At 50.2% G+C, this 22,769-nt stretch overlaps 1 protein-coding gene across 3 annotated transcripts in view; it reads right to left on the bottom strand.

The window, feature by feature from the left end:
- The window catches only part of GPR50 (G protein-coupled receptor 50), a 44,336-nt gene extending 26,982 nt beyond the window's left edge, over window positions 1-17,354 (bottom strand). Inside the window, exon 1 of one of the 3 annotated variants that reach the window (XM_063346629.1) lies at window positions 17,048-17,354. In XM_063346629.1, the coding sequence (XP_063202699.1) occupies window positions 17,048-17,222 (175 nt within the window). In that variant the 5' untranslated portion in view covers window positions 17,223-17,354. Of the gene's footprint in view, window positions 1-11,791; window positions 12,066-16,591 lie in introns of those variants that run through there. The other 2 variants (XM_063346628.1, XM_063346630.1) reach the window with 2 other exon arrangements.
- Window positions 17,355-22,769: the final 5,415 nt, after the last annotated feature.

The following is a 22,769-nucleotide window of genomic DNA, read 5'->3' as shown; positions in this document are numbered from 1 at the left end:
TTCCCCCATGGTGTTAATAAAATACTTCCAGCCTTGCTGATTAATCTGCAGTACCTTCCTCTACTTTCTCAAGCAAAAAAGCCTGGCTTTACTGGCTTCGTTGCAAAGGTCTAAAACAAAACTAGCCATGGAAGAAAAGAAAAAAGCCTTTACAATTTGGCCAGATACACTTCTGACGAGAAATAATACCTTTTGAACTGCTAAGTAATTACAACGTACTTTTCTTACTGAAACTCCCCCAAAGTTTTGGCTTGAAGGTGTTGGATGCTGAGCAAAACCGGATTGCACCATCGATGATGTACACAGCTGTACAACCAGCTCCTCTTGGGCTACTTCATGTTTGAATTTTTAAAGACATCTCCAGGAACTAAGTCCAGTTGTTTTGTTTTCCACAGCTGCTACAGCCCTTTATAAGGGCCACATGCTTTTCCCTCTCCTAATATTTCCATGTTGCAGTTTCTTAATCCGTCATCATTTTGAGGATGACAGTTCTTATTTGGCTCTTTGGAGAAGGAAACATTCCTAAAAGGAGCATGATAGCCAAGAATGTGTAAAGTTGGCATGAGTAATACCTGCTCCCTATTATACGCCTTTTATCTAACTCGGAGCAGGAGATGAAGCCGCGTGTAAAAGTGAAGAGGCGTTGCCCGACTTCCAACCTGCTCTGTGCAACCCTGCAAGACAGCGGGTTCCAGTGAGTCTATAGAAAATGTAACCCACTAGTTATCTTGCTTTGCTAATTAGATGAGGAATAAGATTGTAGAGGGCTGGGCCGCTAGAGTCAACAAGTGCGCAGCTTTCCATAGTCTTTCCTGCTCCTTGTTCAGGGAAGTTTTCTGAACAGTGGGAGAAATTAGAATCTAAATCAAAAGTTGAATTAGATAAAGCCATGAGCTAGGATGATGTACTGGCATCCTACGGGTGCAATTTTTTGTTTCTTTAACCAGCAGATTTCAAGAAAGCATCTGGATATGAATCGGCAAGAAGTCCACTGTTCAGCTCAGGCTAAAGGGACGGAGCAGGGATGCACGTTCATACAAATCCCTGCACCTCCCCGGGTGCCGCTTTGCAGAACAGATGTCCCAGAGCTGGGCTGCAAACCGGACACACACCCCAGAGCTTTCCTTTCCACGACTACCTAAAAAGGTTGTGTAGTTCTCAGATAAGACTCCACACGCTTAACTCCTTACAGACAATTCTACTTTCGCTCAAATACTTGGGAAGTCTTGAACACAGGGTGTGGTTTGGCTGCTTCCCCCCAACTCCAAAACAGAAAAAGGGTTGGTTTTGTCTGTGTTTTTTAAACACACACTACATTCCTGACTTCAAACAATGGCAAATAAAAATCCATCTTTTAACGTAAGTGAAAGAGAATCAAAGTCATATGAGCAAATAGAATCTTCGTTCCAATTTGGTCATAATTATAGGAGAGATTATGCATGGAGATGTTCAGAGATTAAGGAAAAGGAAGGAGAAGGCTGGCAGAAGAGAGCAAATATTTTCCATGCTGTGAAACCCTGCTCGTTGGCTTTACATCGCTTCCCAGTGTGAAGCTGTCTTGGCCCACTTCCAAGGGAGCGCCACAGGAAGACTGGGAGGATGGCGGTAGAGGTGACCCCAAAAGACAGTGTGTCCTCATCACAAGGCCAACCCAAGCGCCGCACTTCGTGTCACTCTTTCCTTTTAAAGCCTATCCAAATCCGTTCACATGGAAAAAGGGTTATTTTTCTGCACAGCGATTCAGAACACAGACCTTAAGTTAGAAGGCTCCAAGCCGCCTCACAAAATCATTTTGGACTCATTTTGTCTATTTCTGTCTTTTTGCTGCTTACATATAGATGTGTTTCATTGCTCACCTGAACCGTTTCAGTGCAGGTCATTTACTGCTCACAGGGAAGGGAAAAGGACAGAGCAGCTTTCGAAACAGAGGTGTTTGATCTCTTTTAGGTGCAATTCTGCAGCACTTTCGAATTCCATATCGAGATTGCCTTGCCCTGCTTTGACTTTTAGCTGGCTTCTTACTCCTCAAGATACTCCCCACACAATTGTAGGCAGACACTGTTAATCACTGAAGCAATTAATACAGCATGATTGTGAGGAAGCCGGGGAAACACAAGAGGCATAAGGAACAGATCTGACGCATTAGCAGACACGTACGTTCTGAATTCATAGAATTAATATATTTAAACAACCAATAAATGCTTGAAAACTTAGGTGTTACTGGAATAATGAATTATAAAACACTTGTTGATAGAGAATGCAGAAGTATTGTATTCTCTGCGGTGGAGGTTGAGAGTTTCTGAATGTCCGTAGCTTTCTACAGCTTGGAAAAGCACTTAAAAGTAAAATAACTTTAAAAGAGGGGAGAAGGAATAAGGCAGAGAAACTAATGCAATGCGGGCGAAACCACAGCTCCACGGGCAGCTGATCTATCGGTCTCACGTCCCAACACCAGCAGTACTCCAGAGGAAGAAGCGTTATCCCTGATGCATCTGTCAAAACGCAAACTAGGCATTTCTGACAGAAATAAAGTAAACCTGATGACGGGACGGACACAGCTCTAACTCCCCTTGTCTCAGACAGAGAAAGCAGCACATAGTGGGTCTGAAATGTGTTCGCCCAGCAGCGTTTCCCTGGAAAGGATGCGCCTGTTACAGTCCACAGCTTGTCACCACGCTAAAGAAATCACATCTTCTGTCTTACTTTCCCAAGTGTGAAGGATAAGAATCAAAGTTGCCAGGCACGGTTTGGTGGCAGGAATATCAATAGCATTGGGTTTTATTTCCAGCTTCCCAGAAAGCCAGCACAAGAGCTTTCTAACTACTGACGCCCCCCACAACAGGAAACTGAAAACCGTTTTTGACAAATGCACAGCCATAAAGATCACAGGCAGAGGTATAAGAAAGGGGCTGTATTCAAGTAAAAGCTACTTTCGTCTCTTTTGCAACTGAATGACATTTCAGCTCCAGGCTCTCCTTTTACCAACTTTGCAGGGAATTTCCACTCCAGTTTCCCCTGTTGCTATTCCTGTGCCACTCCAAGGCCACTCCAGCAGATACCTCGCCTGCCTTGAAGTCGGCACCAGTCCAAAGGACAAAAGGTGCCAAATCAGAAGTCTTTTATCTTTTTAGCACGATTGCAAAGTACCTATCTTCCCATTACAGGAAAGATGTTCAAGTATTTTGAGCTCTAGGATGCTCAGGAGGGAGAGAGTCATTCTCCTTCCTGAATCCACCCTGTTTTCCCCCAACTCTCCTTCCCCACAGGAAGGAGAACAGGACAAGGCTCAATACCCTATACACGGACATCACACACGTTACGTGCATCGTCTTGCACTCCCGACAGCGACGTGCCAAGCTCTGCAGCCCCCGTCAGCGTGGCAGCTCATACGTTGGTGCTCCAGCACAGCGGCACTCCAGCCTTCAGCCGCAGGGCTGCCAATTCAAAACCCACCCACTTACTTTAAAAAGGATTCGGCGCACACCGAGAACCCTGCTTTGAGGAAAGTCCAAGACCCATCAGAACAAAAAAGGCCGCTGGGTTTCCAAAGACAGAAGTGCAATATGCTGCCAGGCACCCACCTGCGCTGGCATCCTCACCCTGCAGTCAGCAACCAAACGCATTTAGATGCCCCAGACCTTTCACAGGTCCTTTCACCCCTTCTTGGTTTCCCCAGAGAAAGAGCAGTCTCAGCAGAACTAGAGGTGTGTGGAGGGACACGCACAAAATTTGTGCTTTGCAGGAATTGGCTTGTCTGTTTCTTCTCCTTTAAAAAAAGAAGTGCTTTTCTTGGGTTACGCGGTGCAGAATAACCGGTCGGCTTTCTATTTCAAAATGAACTCATCTTAGACGGCAGAAAGCTAAACCAGCTAAAGGGCTGCGCTCAGCAATTCGTCTTCATTGACGTGCTGTATCCTTCCACCCCAGTTTGGGGGGGGCATTTTACCACAGCTCAGGACAGCCCATGGCTAAGGGCTTGGCACAACAGCTCGCCAGCTTTGCAGTAAGGACCCGTGCAACACGGGGGTATCGCCCAAGGCCTACAGCCATACGGCAACAAACACAGGACCACAGTGCACAACAACTTGGCAGCACAACCACCCTCCCCAAAACTACCTTCCTGCCTGACACCTCTCTGCCAGCTGTTGCCTTCTGTGAGTACAAACCATTGAAACCTCATGAAACCTCATAAGCGTGTCCAGAGAAGGGCTACAAAGCTGGTGAGGGGCCTGGAGGACAAACCTTATGAGGAACGACTGAGGGAGCTGGGGTTGTTTAGCCTGGAGAAGAGGAGGCTGAGGGGAGACCTTATCACCCTCTACAACTACCTGAAAGGAGGTTGTAGAGAGATGGGGGCTGACCTCTTCTCCCTGGTGACAAGTGATAGGACGAGGGGAAACGGGTTCAAGTTACGTCAGGGGAGGTTTAGATTAGATATTAGGAGACATTTTTTCACTGAAAGGGTTATTAAACATTGGAATAGGCTGCCCAGGGAGGTGGTGGATTCACCATCTCTGGAGGTGTTTAAAAAAAGGGTAGATGGGGCACTGAGGGACATGGTTTAGAAGTGGCTCTTGTCAGGGTAGGCTAAAGGTTGGACTCGATGATCTTAAAGGTCCCTTCCAACCTCAACAATTCTATGATTCTATGATTCTATGATTCTATGAGCAAACCTCACCAGTGAGACATATACACGGGTGCACACCCGTTATTAAACCATAGGGTAAAATCTGCTTGGAGGGGTCCATTCGACAGTTTTGCTGGTTGCTGGGAACTGAAACTCATTTGAAAACAGGGGAGAGGAAAATAGAAGAGTTGATTACAAACCCGGATCACATTCCGGGAAAAAAGTGTCAGCGTTTGATCATTTGTCTTCCTTCCACTCGGGAGGAAAAGTGGTTGTCTTTCCACATTTGTTGCAAATGGGCAAAAGAACCACTTTCAAAGGTAAGAAAAAATGGTGAAAAACTGGTTTATCTAAGCAATAGGAACAGTCCAGTGGCAGCAACTGGTTTTGTAAAGCTAACAATCAATCAGAAGAAATCCAGCCTCTCCTGGGAGAAATTTGCCTCAAAAAAGAAACAACAAACGAGAGAACAGCAGTCAAAATACCAGTAAGGAAGAACAGATGCTGCCACGGGAAGGCTGAAACAGTCCAGCTCCTTGTAAGCCCTGTTTGTAGCTTGCCCGCTGCTGTTTCCATATCTGTATAATTTATTCCAAAGCAAATTTATTATTTTAAAGACTCCGTGGAGAAGGTGGAGAAGGCTGTGTGTCAGCTAAGGGACACCAATGCTGGTGTTCATCCAGTGGTTATTTCTTGCTCCCACACTAACGTCAAAGGCTTTGTCTAGCCTGGGATTTAGCAAGACTTTTAATTAATGGCTTCCGATGGTACATCCACACTGGTAAGGCTTCTCTCATTAGCTAATTAGTCTATTGTCCTAATGAAGCAGGGCAAGCCAGTTTTACTCCCTCTTGCCTTGCGCAGGAAACCCTACTTTTCCCACCTTGGTCTTGCCTCGAGTCAGTTCCCAGCTCCTCTGTCCTGACTTGCCTTTTAGGAGGACTCAGCTGGGAGAGAAGTGCCCTGAAAGAGGGCACCGTGCAGCAGGCTGTGTTCGTCGAGATTAGCGTCAAGCTATCAAAGCCTCCCACTAAACAAGTCCTTCCTTCTCCCATCGCACGTGCCTTTTTCTGCAAGCCCTTGCACCACACTTCTGCCTTCCCTACAGAAATTCCCATGGACGAGCACGGGAGAGGCAGAGCTTGCAATCCATACTGCACTACCTGATCATCTCAGTGCCTATCAACTACACCTACTCTTAAAGGGTTTTGTCGGCAAGCTTTCAACTTAGTCCAATTAGTTTCGCCTAATCAGTTCTGATTAGTAGAAAGACATAAGACCTAAGACATAAAGGCAGAGCTTGCCGCTGACTTAACACTCACAACTTAGGTACAGTAGAAAAGGTTTCCTTCATTTCTAGTCTTCCCTTGGAAAAGCCAAGATACAATCTCTGACTTGACGACATCTACCTCTGCATAAAAGGGAACAGTTTACTTTATACTAGCTTAATTCCTCCCTGCAAAGCAGAGCACTGGAAAGCCTGGAGATGGTGCCAATATTTTTGGAAAGGCCAGAAAGAAAACAGGCAGAGCTAGCGACGGAAAGCAGAGGACAGATAACTCTTTAACTCATCTTCGTCTTTGCTGCTGCTGTTCATTGAGACACTGAGATCACACTGGCCATTTGTAACTAAGCTAATGGTGCAAGCCGCAGAGGAGACAGATATATTTTCAGTCAGATATTAACAGACACTGTTAGCGTGAGCATGACCTGCCCTCCACCAGGAGTCAGAAGAGTGGAGGTTGGGAGGGGGGTGTTAGAGAGGACAATGTTGAGTGTGAGAAAAAACCAGGAACATTAACTTTGCCGACTCCAGACTACACCAAATGCTACTGGAAGCCTCTGCCAGGGATATTTTATCTTGTCATGCCTTGCTTTTAGTCTCTGTACCAGGAACTGGAAAGGGTGTTTACTGTACTTGAGATAAAGTTAATGCACCTTATGCCCATGCCTTCATGGCACCATTGGCCAGACTTGTCCTGAATTGCAGCTCTGACCTCCTCCCCCACCACACAGAAAAGCCACAGGCTTGGCCTGGGGGTGCCATAAGGCTGGGCTGCTTCACTTGGCTGAGGAATCAATACCAGGGGCTGGGGTTTGCTTTTATTTGGGCTAGCAGAGAAGACACCAGGCCAGCGTCGAGAGACTTCCACCGCCTTCCTTGTTCTCCACAACTGAGGCAACTTCCAGAAAGTTCTAGAGCATGTCAAAGTAAAGGATGAGGACCTTGACATGTAGAGACTGAAGAACAAATTGACCTGGGAAAGGTGCAGTCGTAAAGGAAGGACACACAGTCACTCAGCCCTGGCTCTGCTCCCCAGGGCACCTCTGTAGCTATGTCGACACAGAGATATGACCCAGGAAACTTTGGTGAAAAGCTATAGGTAGTGAATGGTACGATGCACAGCCATTGTCCTCAGACAGCACAGGGCCAAAGCTACTGACACAGGCTATTGTTCGCCCCTTCTATTTAGAAGGGCAATGACTTGCATGAACGTTGGTTTTGGAGTACGTGCTTGGCAACCCCAGCAGATAGACAGCATTTCCATGGAATACCATAAGGTTCTAAAAGAAATACGTTTAAGTTATTTTCGCAATATTATTAAATCCAGGAGTGAATATTTTGAATACGGTATAATCCATTTTCCTAGGAACCAGCCAAGAACAACACTAGGTTTTGCTTGGAAACAGACAGCAGTGCAGGGGAAGTGCTGCGGCACTGCCATCCCTGCCTCACCATTCCCTCTGGGACAGGGGAGCCCTGCACGCCTCCCTCAACGTCCCCAGCTCTTCCCTCCTCTGTCAGCATGCCTTGAACAGAGCTCCCATCAGCTCTTCCCCCGCCCACCACATGGGCGAGCCCCGATTCCTCCTGCCCATGCTGGCGTGACTCATCTCTCCTCCGAGCCAGGGACTCTCCATTGGCCCCAGCAAGCCCCAAAGCTGAGTGCTGACAAACACATTGGGAGGGCAAATGCACAGCACTAAAAAGGCCAGGCAAGAATATTTCAGCAGCCTGCAGACGGGACTCAGGGCCAAAGAAGAAGTGGGAGGATGGTGAGATCTGGATGGCTCCTGCCATTGAAACTGGCCAGCAGACACAAACAGAATAAGTAGGTGGATTGGGTAGGTACAGAAGAACCATCCCTGAGCACAGATCATCTCCCGGTCTCCAGCAGTTCCGTCCTAAAAGCAGAGCCCAAACCCATTCCCATGCACTAGGACCCCAGTCTTTTATTCCCTCTTACCTTCTCTGCCTGCTGCCCACTCCACAAACCCTCTTATGCCATCTTCAGATGCAAGTCCCAGGGCTGGCTTAAGTTTCTGTGGTCACCTGAATTAATAGGCTCTCCTCACCACGCAGCACATAGGAAAGCAAGTTAGTCACCCTGCACAAGTCACTGGAAAATCCTGGAGCACCTGGAGAACATCTCCTTTTCCTAAATCCCTCTTTGTGAATCTCCGCACATGTAGGACAGAGCTAAAACCAGAGGAGAGCCCCGTTCCCCCCATCTTGGCTCATGGGGGCAGCCCGTGCCCTGGCTTCTGGGCCAGGGCTCCCGTTCCTAATGGATCCAAACGGGACTCTGCTGTGCTTTTCACCCACCCCATTAATATTCAATTTGCTCTACTTTCTACTGCAATATCTGCAGAAATAAAACTCACAGCTGAGATCTGAAGGCCAGACACAGGGCCAGGAGTACGATGAAATACAGTAGACTCCATTTAACTTACGGCTCGCAGAGCCCATGGGAACTGCAGGCTGCGTGCCAACTCGGCACCCAGGGGGCCAGCTACATTCCCTCCCAGAAGACATCAGGTTCTCTTGAGCCCACCTGCTCTCACTGTCAAAGATAAATGTCTGCAACAGGCAGAGATGCCTCTTCTCCCCACCTTTCCCCTCAGGACGGGGAAGAGGAGCAGCTCCATGAGTCTGAGCATCCTCCCGCCCGCCCTTGCTCTCTTTGGCTGGGGTTGGCACATCCTGCCACCGCTCCTCCCACTGTGCTTGGATTCCCACCACTCCATCAGCATTCCCACCTATCCCCACCACCACCGCCGCCTCCCACTCCTTCTGCACATCCTCCTGCCCCAGGCCTCACCAAACCCACGTCTACCTGGATCCTTTCTTGCTGGCCCAGGATCCACAGCCGTGACACACTCATTCTTGGGCAGTTGCACCTGAACTTCACCCAGGACCAAGCCCAGGACTGCAAGTGTTGCATCTAAGACAAGCAGGGATTCACGGCAGGTCAGACCCTGGGCTGCTGGACCTCAGTCCCCCACGGCCATCGCAGCATTTGTCAACATGACATCTGAAAGTGACGCTGGGGATGGTTCAACAAAGCAAGATCTGAGGTCTCTCAACAGGAGACATCAAGTGGACGGTCTCAGAAGACAGGGACTCACTGGTTCTCACCCCAACTTTCAGGAATGAGAATAGTTAAACATGACAAAGCTACACAACAGGTTTCCTTCTATATCTTCCACAAAGAGCAGTCCTGTCAGACCAGGGCGTCGGGGACCCGAGTGTCCTGGGACTGTGGCGCAGTCTTCTGCTTGCCAGCCAGCCCAAAGGACGGTCCTGTTCTCCTCTGCCCCTGCTCTCTGCTGTGGGATGGACTTGGAGGGGATTAAACGTCTTGTACAGAGAAAGAAAAGCAAACAAATTGCAAGGAAAATGAAAAAAAAAAGCAAACAAAAAAAGTTTCTGAATTAATTTCCATTTTATTTATAGGCCATCATGTGATAGTTGTCTTTTAAAGCCTTTTAATTCGTCACTCCACAAGTCACACAGGGTACAGCTACTTTGAGCACGTATGCCCACCTTCCCTCTTCCCGAAAGACGTTCCAGCCTGTGCTGAAGGACTGGCTGTAAGGTAATCAATTATTCGCTATTATCTGAATCTCTCTATCTCTCCAGATCTTGCAGGAACATCAAGTCCTGGGGCAGTAATGCACTTTGGGGCTGAAAGGAAAAAACGAAAAGCCTTTGCTAGAGGCAAAGAAGGGCAAAGGGGGGGGAAGGATTCAGAGAGGGAGAAAGGGAGCTCAGCATCAGGCTGCACCTGGCTTGCTAACACTTGTCGAGGTCCACAGGGTGGCCCCCCCAGGGAGGCAGGGTGTTGTTTTGCATTATACAAGACGCAGATCTTCCTGATCAGAGGATTTTTGTTTGAACTAATTTGAGGGTAACTGTATAGAGACCTGCACCAACACGTAACAAAACTTTTGTTGAACACTTTGCAAAGACAAATATTCCTTATTTCAGAAATGCCAGAGTTACTGTTTCTAGTGGAAACCTGATTCATTTATCTCAAATCATGTATTTATGGTATAATCACTCACTTGACCACATACCATCTGGCTATCAAACCACCGGTACGCCTGAAGTGCATGCCGAGCACCGCTGACTTACAGAGTGACTAACAGTACTTTCATTCCCTTCCCCAGCCGCACATCCGCAACCTACGGTGCTGTGTTCAAGCCCTGCTCCAAACGGGGGTTGTCCCAAAACCCAGCGTGTGGGAGTGGGGGGAGTGGAGATTTCTGCTGAAAGTGCCGCAAAGTCTCACGAAAGGGCTTCTGAGAGCCAGCACTCTTAAAAATACTCACATCTATATGAACTGTAAGGAAGTTGGGGTTTTTTTCCTGAAAAAAATAGCAAAAAAAAAAAAGCAAAAATAAAAATTGGTGGCTTTGACCTCACACAGTTGATAGTATGGAATCCCCTCGGGATCCCCTATGGAGCTGTACAAATGACCAATTTAGAAATATTTCTGAAGTTACTGTATTCCCCCCAAAAAAAAAAACAACTTAGGAGCTGCTCATGCCTGAGCGAGCTGCCGGCTCCTCCAGAGCTCCCAAAGCACAGCATGGGAGCAGCACAGCGCGGGGCCACGAACGCCACTCCGAGCAGAACAACAGCTCTGAGCCCCCTCCTCAGCACTCCGGGCACCTTCCAGCTCCCGCAGCCCAGGAGGAGCCCAGCGCAGCACTGCTGGGAGGAGAGATGTGCGAGGGTCCAGGTGGGAACACGACCTGAACCCCCACCAAAGCTGGAGCACATGAAGGCGATGCTGTCAGAGACCTCTCCAAATCAGCGTGGCCACGGGGCTGTGCCATGGACCAAGCAAAGCACCATTCTTCCGTGTCTCACTGGGCAAATCACCCTCTAGGAAAAAACAGATAAAGACTGTCCTCCACTTTACACTACTATTACACTTAAAGCTCACGCTTTCATAGAATCATAGAATAGTTTGGGTTGGAAGGGACCTTAAAGATCATCTAGTTCACCCCTTCGGCCCTGGGCAGGGACACCTCCCACTGGACCAGGCTGCTCAAAGCCCCATCCAGCCTGGCCTTGAACACTTCCAGGGATGGGGCAGCCACAGCTTCTCTGGGCAACCTGTTCCAGTGCCTCACCACCCTCACTGTAAATAATTTCTTCCTAATGTCTAATGTAAATCTACCCTCTTTCAGTTCAAAACCGTTCCCCTTCTCCCTATGGCTCCCCTCCCTGATCCAGAGTCTCTCCCCAGCTTTCCTGGAGCCCCTTTGGGGACTTGGAAGGGGCTCTAAGGTCTCCCTGGAGCCTTCTCTTCTCCAGGCTGAACAACCCCAACTCTCTCGGCCTGTCCTGATATGAGAAGGTGCTCCAGCCCTCTCATCATGCCCCTCCTCTGGACTCGCTTTAATCCAAATTAATATTCTCACAAATTTTATCCTGCTGTCACTCCCACTTCTCCCACCTCCGGCAGCCAGTGGCCCTGCTCCAGCACCCCCCTGCAGAGCCACAGGGGCAGGGGGCTGCAGAAGAGAGATGCAGCGAGGGACCAAGACATCCCCGCCAGCACGCCTGCTCCACCAGGTACACCCCCGCTGCCCACACAACCAACCACTTCCAACAACTGCACCAACCGTACAGCCCGTGCCGTTACCATGCCAAGCCCCAGCCAGGCTCCCCCGGAGCAGCCCCATCGCTGCAGCTGACATTCCCATGGCTGATGGCACAGGGAGCATCGCTAGCAGGCAGCTTGATAGGGCAAATTCATCACCGTCCAGTTGAGCGAGTCCATAACGAAGCTAAAAGCAAACACTGTCATGGATTATTCCCCCCCAACAGCGGAGAAGCAACAGCAAGCCCATCTGCCAGCAGCTCACCCATTTGATGTCACAGGCATCCATCCCCGTTGGGGAGCAAGGGGGTGCTCAGCGCCACCCTTCCGCATTAAACAACCCAGGGAGCGGGGACAGGGGTGCAGCTCCGGGGTCCCCTAGAGTCCTAGCAACCTCCAAACTGTTTCATCGACAACCAGCACGTTTCCCTCAACGGAACCCAGCAGAAAGGACGGACACCTGCTGCAGAGTCCTCGGCATTTCGGAGGGCCAGAGGCTGGGAAAATCAGAAGGGCTGGTGGGAGTTGCCCACAGACAAATGAATCAGCCGAACAGATGAGCAGATCATGGAAGCATCTACCCGCAACGTACAGAAAGAAAAGATGTCATTTCAGGCTTGTGGCAGATGCTGGAGGGTTTGTGGTCCTAAAAATAAAATTTAAAAAAATTTTAAAAAAAAAAGTAAATCTCAACACACCTACATATAACGGATAGCTTTCTAGGACAAGGAAATCCTGCAATAGCTGTAAGAAAATGAATCACAGCTCTCAACTGCATCTGAGATAAGGAAACAGAACACGATTCAATGCAATGTCTCTAAAAGGTCAGTTTCCCAAAACTGGAAACAATCAGACACAAAAATAACTGAGAGAAAACACCTAAATATAAGCACATGGGACACTGCTCCCTGGGAGATGTTTAAAGATGCCTTAGTGGAGCCCGCATTTCCCCCCTCCCCCCCAAAAAAAGCAATACTATATTCAAAAAAGTTTATTTTGTTTAAAATAAGAATTTTTTTAAGACAAGAGCCAAAGTAGGAAACAAATAAAATACATAACAAATAGAAAACACACTATAAAATTAGTAGCTGGAAATCGTGACATTTTATAAAGAAAGCTAAAAGGTAACATGAAACTAATGGCAACAGCTATGTCAGGAAAAAGGCAACACTCAATCAACACAATAGGCTTGATGCTAAAAAATATGGTGAAATTATCCTGATACAGAAGATGTAGAAAGTACAAGCATTTATTTTTCTGTTTGCAGATAAGGATGACTTATATCTCTGCTGTAACAAGATTCTCTGAATTGCAGCAGCGAGCTGGGACAACACCCCCACCGTCCGCTAACCATTCCTCACATCTGTAACTAGAAAACCTGCAGGTCAGAGCGGATGAAGGAGCCCACCAAATCCCTAACGTTGACTTTTAAATATAACAACGAATAGAAACATGTCCCAGGCCAGCCAGGAAGTTCCAGAGGTCTTGGAACAATAAATAAAAAACCCCACTCAAGCAAACAAAAACTTTGCCTTGTGCCAATATTTTCCGAGGGCAAACGGCCTGACCCAGGAAGCGCAGGCTGGTTGCCCTCCCTGCGGTACCCGGCAGAGGCAGAGTATTAGGGGACAGAAACACCATTAGTGCTCGTCAACACAGCTTTCTGGTCGGAGGGCTTGTCAAACTGATCTGGTATTTCTTCCAAGAGTACGCATTTGGCTGACAAAGGTAACCGTGTTGACATAATACAGGCAGACTTGTGTGTGATGCTTGACTTTGGCTGCTGTGACAGTCTAAGAACAAAATCCCCCGCGCTATGCAAACATCAGCGTATAGTGTACATCCAGAGGATTAAAAGCCGGTTGAGCCCGGTGACCTCATTAGAGCTATACCTGCGCCGCCTGCCCCCACGGTGGTTTCGGCTCCCCGGAGAGACGACGTTTCCAGGAGGGCAAGGGACCCTCGAGGCGGCAGAAATCGCTCTCTGCACGGGAAGCTCCAAGGCAGCGCTGGTGGGAGACGTGGGTTTTCAGGGAACGCACGTTTTGGCCGCGTGCCTAAGTTTGCAGCAAGTTGAGGAGAGCTAGAGACGGGTCTTTGAAGACCCTCTGCCCAAAGAGCAGGCTAAACTCATTGCCAAATATCGGCTGGTTTCAGCGTAGGTTTTCACACTCGTAAAGCCAGCAGGACCCACAAATGTAAAACGATGAACTCAGCCATGTCAGCAGCCTTCGGTTGGTCATGCTTCTGCACCAGCACCAGCTCATTCATACTATCTCCTACATGGGCCTTAATCTGTGCTCAGCGCTCTGAGCACCTTCCAGTAACAACACGGCACAGACCAACACCCACCCGCCATTCATTACTCCTCCCAGAGGGAAAGAGTAGTGGAGTGATTTCTCTTGGAAAGTTTTAGAGGTCAGGCCTTTTGCTTTTAAACTCCACCAGTGCTGGGACAGCAGGGTGGCCAGATTTGTGAAGGCTTTCAGCTGCCAAAAAAGTTCACCCCTTCTCACCTGCCTCCCACAAAGTCATACAGACGTCTCTCCTGCCAGAGGAGCAGAGAGTTATTCTCTATGCCCTTTACCCTCAACCATTTAAATTTAGTGTCCTGCAATTTAAGTGTCCTGCACTCTGGACATAGGGACCAAAGCCCAGAGCTTTGTTTGAAGCTCTCAGACTGTACAGGCAGCTCCGAGTGTCCGGGTAGCTGGACATTACTGTAGGAAAGCTTAAGGCCAGCGGTTCTCCAGTATGACTGACTGAACAACCAACTGTGGACGTGAAGTGTCCACCGCGGAGGAAGCCTGAGGCTTTCAGTGAATCCGGATTTCCTCTGCCCACAGGCATCACTCACCTCCTTCCGCTCACTCAGCTCGGGGCAACTGCTGATGTTCTCCAGGCAGTTGATCACACCGGTGAGAGTACCCCTTGTGAGACACGAGGGTCTTGACAGCCACACTCATTCTCTCTGCCCACTGCAGCTACAGGCTGCGCAGCGGTGCTGAGGCGTGCCAAGTACTGCAGAGAGGCCCAGGGTGATGGACCACAAACTCCATCCCCACAAGAGCGATCACCCACCACAGCTACTGAAGCAGTGCCAGTGTCACATCCCCGCCTGAATCCAGCGGGTACAGTTTTAGCTCCAGCTGGACGACCTCGTAGTTGGGCTCACGCTATCTTCCCTGTGAGCTTGCTCCAGGAAGAGGGCTTGGCACTTCCAGGATTTGGCAAGAGCTGACACATCCATAACGCATGTTCTTTTCATTTATTGTACTGGCTTAAGGTAGGTTTGAACATGAGCAGAGAAACTCTTTGTCCAAAGGATTTCCACCTGGCTGCTGTGCTCCAGGTGCTGCTCGCGTGTCAGGAGGAGCACGAGCTGAGCTGAGCCCCCTGGTTTCTCATTCCGCACCCAGGGAGGCAAAGAGCCCACTTGCTTCCCAACATGGACAGATGCAGGGTATTGTCTGACCATCCTAAACACACACAATGTTTTCAGCAAGACAAGATGACAACAGTTAGATGCTGGTTAGAGGTTTTACCTTACTTAACTTCAGTCCACCACCATCTGTCTGACCACCTTGCTTTCCTGCTGCTGAACCCCTCTAGTGACTTGGCAAAGGCATTCCCAGTTTAGGCTGCTGATGGAAAGAGGAACGATGCTCAGGTCAACAAAGCAGGACGGGTCTCTTGACACCTACCACCACTTCAAAGCACATACCGCTGAACTCCCCACTAATCACACCTGAGTTCTGTGTGCAACGAGAGCCACCTCCCCTCAAATCAGGGAGGTTAACAAAGATTTCACATGTGTTGGGGGTTTTTTTTGTGTGTTGGAGCAAACAGCAAGCTACTGACAAGGATTAAGATTTTGAAAATATCTCCACGGTCACTTCAAGAGAAAGCTGTCCTTTTTCACTTTCCCAGGAACTTTAACTCAACTCACAGCAGAGGCAGCCTTAAGACATGAAATGCATTCACGTGATTAACAATTTGAAAGGTGATAAAAGTAGCTAAATAGGTTCAAATCTGCTTGCTGCCCAACCAGCCAGATAACATAAACCACTAGTTATCTTGAGGAGAAGGGAAGGGTGTCTCTATTTTTCTTTTCCAGAACCACTGATCACAAGCTCACAGCACTCACATTTTAAAGCAAAGCTGAAGAGAGTGGAAAATACCTTTCCTAACTATATTGAAGTTCTCATAAACCCAGTACAGCCTGTTTGTGCATTGTGGCTACTATGAGCCGCATTCCTTGTGCCAGTTAGAGAGCAACTCAGTGGTCGAAGTCACTGCGTCCAATGCCTGCCCAAGCCAATAGCCATTTGTGTGATGTCATTAACAACACAACCAAATGTTAAAAGTACTGGAAGGGAATCATCCCGTCAGCCTTACTCATCAGCTACTTTTACTGAACTCTGTGGAGTTACTCCATACTTACAGAAGACCGAGAGAGACAGAGAGACATCAGCACCTCCAAAATGCTTACAACTTTGTCTTACACACCGTAAACACTGGAGATATTTCATCAAAACCATTTTACAAGCTGAAAAACCGAAGCTCGTTTTATGTCTTTCGCTGTAAAAGTGGACAGCAGCGTAGTCCTTCGCTAAACGCTCTGCGGTACGTTTTAAGCAGCACTACACTGACTAGCCGAAACTCCTTACAGAGCAATTTATATCCAGTGCTATTTCTTTGCTAAGATTTATATCCAGTGTTATTTCTTTGCTAAAATAACAAGACTCTAAAGGTAAAAAAAAAGAAAAATTACACCTCAAAAATACAGCCTTTTTAAAAGTGGTTAATATCAGTATCAACTTAACAATCTTCCTAGATTAATTCATTAGGGAGGTCAATACCTAAGGCTCCAAAGCAGACTTTCAAATTACCCATGGAAAATACATGGAAAATCTTCACTCTGCTTTCAGTTGGCCATCTAAAGCACAGCCGCCGTATGTTGAAAATGCTAAAACACATGCAAGCACACAAAAGCAAGCGTCCAGCGTTGTAACGGGCTCGTCTTCAAGATACGAGCAGCCTTCCTCTGCACCTGACCCCGCACCTGGAGTGTTCCTGAGCGGCGCCTGCTCTCCTGGCTCTCTCCCAGCAGGCTGAAGGAACGCGGGCTCTACCTGCGCCGCGACGGGACCCCGGGCTCCTCCATCCGCAGCTGCCTCCGGCACAGAGAAGTTCCGAGAAGTTGGCGGACGGAAGGCGCGGTACGGGACAGACAGCGAGTAACCCCGGCGGCGGCTCGGGTGGCCGGCGAGTAGAGACGAGCGGGTGCTGCTCTGGCTCATCGGCAACTCGCCACCCCTTCACCGGGGGCAGAGCTGCCCCTTCCCGCCCCGGTGTTAGGGAGAGGGGCTGCGGTCCTGCCCCCGCCGACCCCCGCCGGCTCCCACCGGGCGGGCAGCGCTGCCGTACCGCAGGTGCGGGGGCCGCTCCGCTCCGCTCCGCCCGCCGCCAAGTTGGCAGCGCGGCCGCGCCGCCCCCCGCGCCCGCCCCGCGCCCTCACCGGCGTTGCGGAGCTTCTTGTTCCTCATCACCGAGAGGATGACCAGCGCGTTGCCCAGCACGTCCACCACGATGGTGAAGATGAGCACGGCCGCCAGGGCGGTGCCGGCCCGCGCCGACGGACGCCCCTCCAGCCGGCAGCCCGGGCAGCTCCCGTTGCTCCCCGGCCGCTCCATGCGCGCCTCTGCCCCCCGCCGCCACCGGGGCCCTTCCTCCTCCTCCTCCTCCTCCTCCTCCCGCCCCGACGGCAGCCCCCCGGGCCGCCACCGCGCCGCGGGGAGGAGCGCGGCTCGGCACCCGTCCCGGGGGGCGCGGGCCGCCCCCTCCCCGCCGGTGCCACCGCCCTGCCCGGGGCGGGGCGGGGGTTGTGGGGGGAGCGGGGGCGGGGGGGGGGGGGGGTGCTGCCCGGTGCGCGGCGCGGGGCACCCGCAGCGCTCTCCGGTGCGATGGCGCCACCGCGCGGCGGCGGTGGGGAGCGGCGGGGAGAGGCGTGGCCACCGGCCCGGGCTAGCGCCGGGGCCGGCCCGGCAGCCGGTGCCGGGGGTGGGCAAGGGGCTCAGCCCCGCGGCGAGCAGCCGGTGGCAGCACGGCCCCTGCACCAGCGTGAGCCGGCAACGTGCGCTCGGAGCCCAGAAAGCCAACCTGGGCTGCGTCAAAAGCAGCGTGGCCAGCAGGGCGAGGGAGGGGATTCTGCCCCTCTGCTCCGCTCCCGTGAGACCCCACCTGCAGTACCGTGTCCAGCTCTGGAGTCCTCAGCACAGGAAAGCCATGAACCTGTTGGAGCGGGTCCAGAGGAGGCCCTGAAGATGCTCAGAGGGCTGGAAGCCCCTCTGCTGCGAGGACAGGCTGAGAGAGTTGGGGGTGTTCAGCCTGGAGAAGAAAAAGCTCCGGGCAGACCTTATAACCGCTTCCAGTACTTAAAGGGGGCCTATAGGAGAGATGGGGAGGGACTCTTTATCAGGGAGTGTAGGGATAGGACGAGGGGTAATGGTTTCAAACTGAGAGAGGGTAGATTTAGATTAGATATTGAGAAGAAAATTTTCGCTATGGGGGTGATGAGACACTGGCACAGGTTGCCCAGAGAAGTTGTGGCTGCCCCATCCCTGGAAGTGCTCAAGGCCAGACTGGATGGGGCTTTGAGCAACCTGGTCCAGTGGGAGGTGTCCCTGCCCAGGGCAGAAGTGGTAGAACTAGATGATCTTTAAGGTCCCTTCCAACCCAAACCATTCTATAATCACACACATCCCTGCCTGATCTACAGAGCTTTTACCTCCTTCCTCTCCCTCACAGCTGGTTGCAGCCAGCAGCACCACACTGAGGGGGAAACCAAGTCAAGGTGAAGGATTTCATTTTTTGTCCAAGGAAGAGGTGATGGGCAGCGGCTCCAGCTTGTACAGCCTCCGCCGGCACAAAGCGATGCTTTAAAGAAGCCCCCAGGAGACAGCTGGCGGTGATCACCTTCACTGCCCCACAGCCCCTCCAGCCTGCACAGCTGCTGGGGAGACTCACATGGCTCCTGCCCCCGGACAGGGGTACCAAGAGGGGAGGAATCATAAGGTGAGGTTTCACATATTTTCCGTGTCGCAAGCGTTTTCTTTGCCTTTGTTTCCCACCGCAAACACTGCCCCGTGGCTCTGCAGCCTGTGTGCCACCTGTCACAGCCAGCCACCTTTGAGCCAAACCCATCCTCACAAGAACTTTTTCAACCAGTTATGTCGGAGCAAAACTATTTGCTTTCATTTAAATGCTTTTTACTTATTCTAGCGTGTGCAATGCAGGAGCCCCAGCAATAATTTCAACTTTAGCAGCACACTTGCATGATTCTCAGCCACAGGAGAGCGGCGTTCCGCAGGGATTTCCCCCTCCCTCAGCCCAGCCTCGGGGCTGAGGCTTCCAGGCACCTTTTGGGTTTCGCTCCACACCAGCACGAGCAAGCGGAGACCAAGCTCCTGTGGTCAGACTGTGGCTGCAATACAGCAACCACATGAATTCTCAGCTTTATTTAGAAAATAAACCTGGAAAATATTTTTTTTTATGGGCTGTGGAGCCCAGACGTGATGCTGTGCTATGGCCTGGGTAGGGGCAGAGACACGCCGAGGCTGCCCGTCTCCCACGGCTTTGGGCCAAAGCCACTTCTCTGTGTGCAGGTCAAAGTGCCCGAGCAAACATAACGGCTGCATCACAACCCGGCCTGGGGGTTCTACAACTGCCCAGTCGAGTGAGTCGATAGCAAAGCTACAATCAAACACTTTGGTGGCTTACTCCCCGCCAGCAGCGCACAAGCAGCAGTGGGGCACAGCCGAAACGAGCAGCAAACAGGGTCCCTCCCAGCCTGGTGGCACAGGGTCAAAGCCAGCGCCGCATCTGCACTCGGACCTTGGCTGAGTCAAGCTGTTTTAGCAGGTTTTTACCCTTTCCCCATAACCGTAGAGCACTCAGTTTTGAACGAATATGTGGTTTTTTTTAAGATAATGACCAAAATAATGCATTTTCAAATTGTCAAAAAGAGCATTTTGGTATGAAGTTTGATTTCTCTAGGCTTCTCAGTTGACACTGCACTGAATTCTGCACAGTTTTGTAAATATTTGCTCTGTGTTAACCAAACAATCTTGTTGACAGACTTTCGGCTGGTCTATGTTCAGGACGTACCTGCGGCACAGGAGCAGCTCGCGTGGACGCATCCTCTCAGCACCTTTCGCCTTCGTGCCGCTCTGCTCTGGCAGCTGTTTGCACCATTTTTAAGAGGTTCTCAGACGTATTTCAGACGTGGAGAACTGGGATGAGAGTTCAGAGGACCTGAAGTTTACACGCAGGTGTCTTGGACTTGCTAGTAGAAAAGTGGTTTGAAACTAATGAAGATGGTGTTTGAAGTCAAGGAAAAAGCTGCCTGAGAACTTTGCCTAAAGGTGCGCGCAATGCTATCTCTTCTCCCCCCACTCTGGAGGCTTTCAAGAACCCCAGCAAACCCCCACCCAGAACAATTATCTTCTGCTAGCACCAAACCTGCCTGTGGTCTCTTCCAGCCACTTCCACCAGGGAGGCTGCCGAGCTGGGATATCCCACAGGGAACTGGTTTTGCCAGTTGTGTTGGGTTGGAAGGGACTTTTAAAGGTCATCTAGTCCAACCCCCCTGCAGTAAGCAGGGACATCTTTAACTAGACCAGGTTGCTCAGAGCCTCATCAAGCCTGGCCTTGAATGTCTCCAAGAATAGGGCCTCCCCCACCTCTCTGGGCAACCTGTTCTGGTGTCTCACCACCCTCACTGTAGAGAACTTCTTCCTAATGTCTAATCTAAACCTACCCTGCTCTAGTTTAAAACCATTGCCCCTCACCCTATTGCTACATGCCCTCGCAAACAGCCCCTCCCCAGCTTTCTTGTAGACCCCCTTCAGGTACTGGAAGGCCGGTATAAGGTCTCCCCGGAACCTTCTCTTCTCCAGGCTGAAAAACCCCAACTCTCTCAGCCTGTCAATAATGGGAACAGCATTAATGCACATTCTGCTGACCCCCCCGACCTTCGCCAGCTGCAGGGCAGGGGTGGTTGTGATGGTGCCGTCTGGGACAAGAGCACTGATGGGAGCCCCAAAGCCGCCCAATGAAGATTTTGGCCTCGCTTATACTTACAACTTGCTAGTTTTAAGTTAAAACGGCAGAGTGAGGTAGAGGGGGTTGCATTTTGTGAAACTGCTGCAACTGGAAAAATGCAAGAAATGGCTTTTAATCTTTTTGCTCTTCTTCTGGTGCATAATTTATACCTGCAAAAAGCAGTCTCCTTTCCACAGCCCCGTGCAGCTGCCCTGGATGGGAAGGTCTGCACGGTTATAACAACTAATCTCTCATAAGACTCTTAGAAGAAATTATGATAGATGTAGCGAGCAACTGTTTTCATCAGTGGAGTGATTTAGATGAATGGTTTTCAGGCTGTTTCCTCCCACCTTCCTGCTAAATGGACTCTTCACTGCTTCAATTAAGAAGCGGCTCGCACTCTAGGAAGCAGTGGCAAGGAAAAAAAAATGAAGGTAGAGTTATCAATAAGACCTTTTTAATTACGCTTTACCGGAACCTCTGATGTAAATCATACTGAAATAAAAATATCCCCAGTGTGTTAGAAGAATTTAGGCTCATTTGATTGTGCAAGGACCATGAACGTGATCACGGGAGAATGCAACTGAAATAGGGTCGGGAACCAGAGCCCTTCGGCACCCAAACCGCACCGGGGAGAGTACGTACACGCAGACAAACAGGAAGACCAAGCAGAATGCAATCAGCCCAAAATATTCTAGCGTCATCAATGCTTTTCAAACACTCCTTTTGCAAAAATGTAATAGGTTTGCTAACGGCGAGGCTGAGAGGGGCAGTGCCTGGCTCCCATCGCAGCAGCCACATGCGGAGAATGGCCCGTCCCTTGCTGGGACACGTCCAGCGGCACCAAACGTCCCCCCCTTCCCCACCCCACCTACCGAAGCACGCCGCTTAGTAAGAGTTAATCCAGGTATACTATAATAAATGAAAGCTTGCATAATTGAAAAGTAGCTGAGGCATTAATCTTCCTTCTCGGTACCTTGAGTCCTCTTTAAAAAGATTATTTTGTCTTCAGAGACAGCTTTAATGCTACTTAATGAATCGCTTATAAATGAAGGATTTTTTTTTTCCCCCTATACAGGGACAGGCTGACTACTACACCAATTTTGTCAGCGAGACAATTAACTTTTGTCAAATACACGAAGATAATGGCTGTTCCCCACAAATACTACTACACTGAATTCGGCGTATTTAAGGCCAATTTGCCTTGTCATTTTGACTGAGCTGACAGTGATGTACCCCTTCCCTTGAGCTGGACCTGGGGAAATCTTCACGTGTACCAAAATGACTAGCGGCCCCCTGAGCACCCCCAGGAACAGGTAGGTTAGTGCTGGATAAGGAATACCAGGCTGGGAAATTCAGAATCCCAACCCGAGCTCATTCAAAGGTGTTTTGGCGTCTAGCTTCAAAGACTAGAAACATAGAAAACTGGGGCACCAGGAAACCTTCCCCTGAACTTCTACAGCGAGTGTCTCAGTCGCACACGGCTCGCAGGCGAGTTTTCTTTGAACTGTAACTCCCGCCCTGCAAAAGCAGACACCAGGGGGTGGGTTACTTGTTTCCCCACCGCAAATAACTCCCAGTGAGCGGCAAAGGCAAGTTTGTAGCACGACGTCATTCCTAACGTGGAGATCCCCAAGCAGAAACGCTCAGTTGTCTCCTTTGCCTGTGTCCCACGGGGCACCTGCTCTGTTCCCCGGATCCACACACACAGCGCAAAGATGCTGAATGAAGCCAAATCCCTCCCCTCCCACCACACCGGCGGGGCTGAGTACTCGTATTTATTTCCAGCGAGAACAACAGGCAATAAAAGTTGTAATTCCTCGACAAGTGGGCCTTCCGACCCAAGCAACTGCCTTTGGGAGAGACACATAAGTAGATGCAAAAACGGGGGTAATAAATCCTTTGCTGCGTGGGCTGCTCCCACGCCATTTAGCCCCGGACAGGACACGGAGGAGCCCTGCAGGGCTGCTCCCGGAGATGGGCAGAGGAGGTTTCCTCCACCCCTGAGCAGACCAGATGAGGGTTTAGAGGTGTCTCCTGCCTCCCGTATGGATTCCAGCAGCCTGCGGTGGTTTAACAGCACCAGGATGCGGTGTTCAGCCGCTGGAGACCTTCAGCACATGCCTTTCCAGCACAGT

Source organism: Chroicocephalus ridibundus, chromosome 9 (genome assembly GCF_963924245.1).
Source record: "Chroicocephalus ridibundus chromosome 9, bChrRid1.1, whole genome shotgun sequence".
In the NCBI taxonomy this organism is placed as follows: Eukaryota; Metazoa; Chordata; class Aves; order Charadriiformes; family Laridae; genus Chroicocephalus; species Chroicocephalus ridibundus.
The sequence above is the reverse complement of the archived record's forward strand: the minus strand, read 5'-3'. Positions and strand labels throughout refer to the sequence as shown.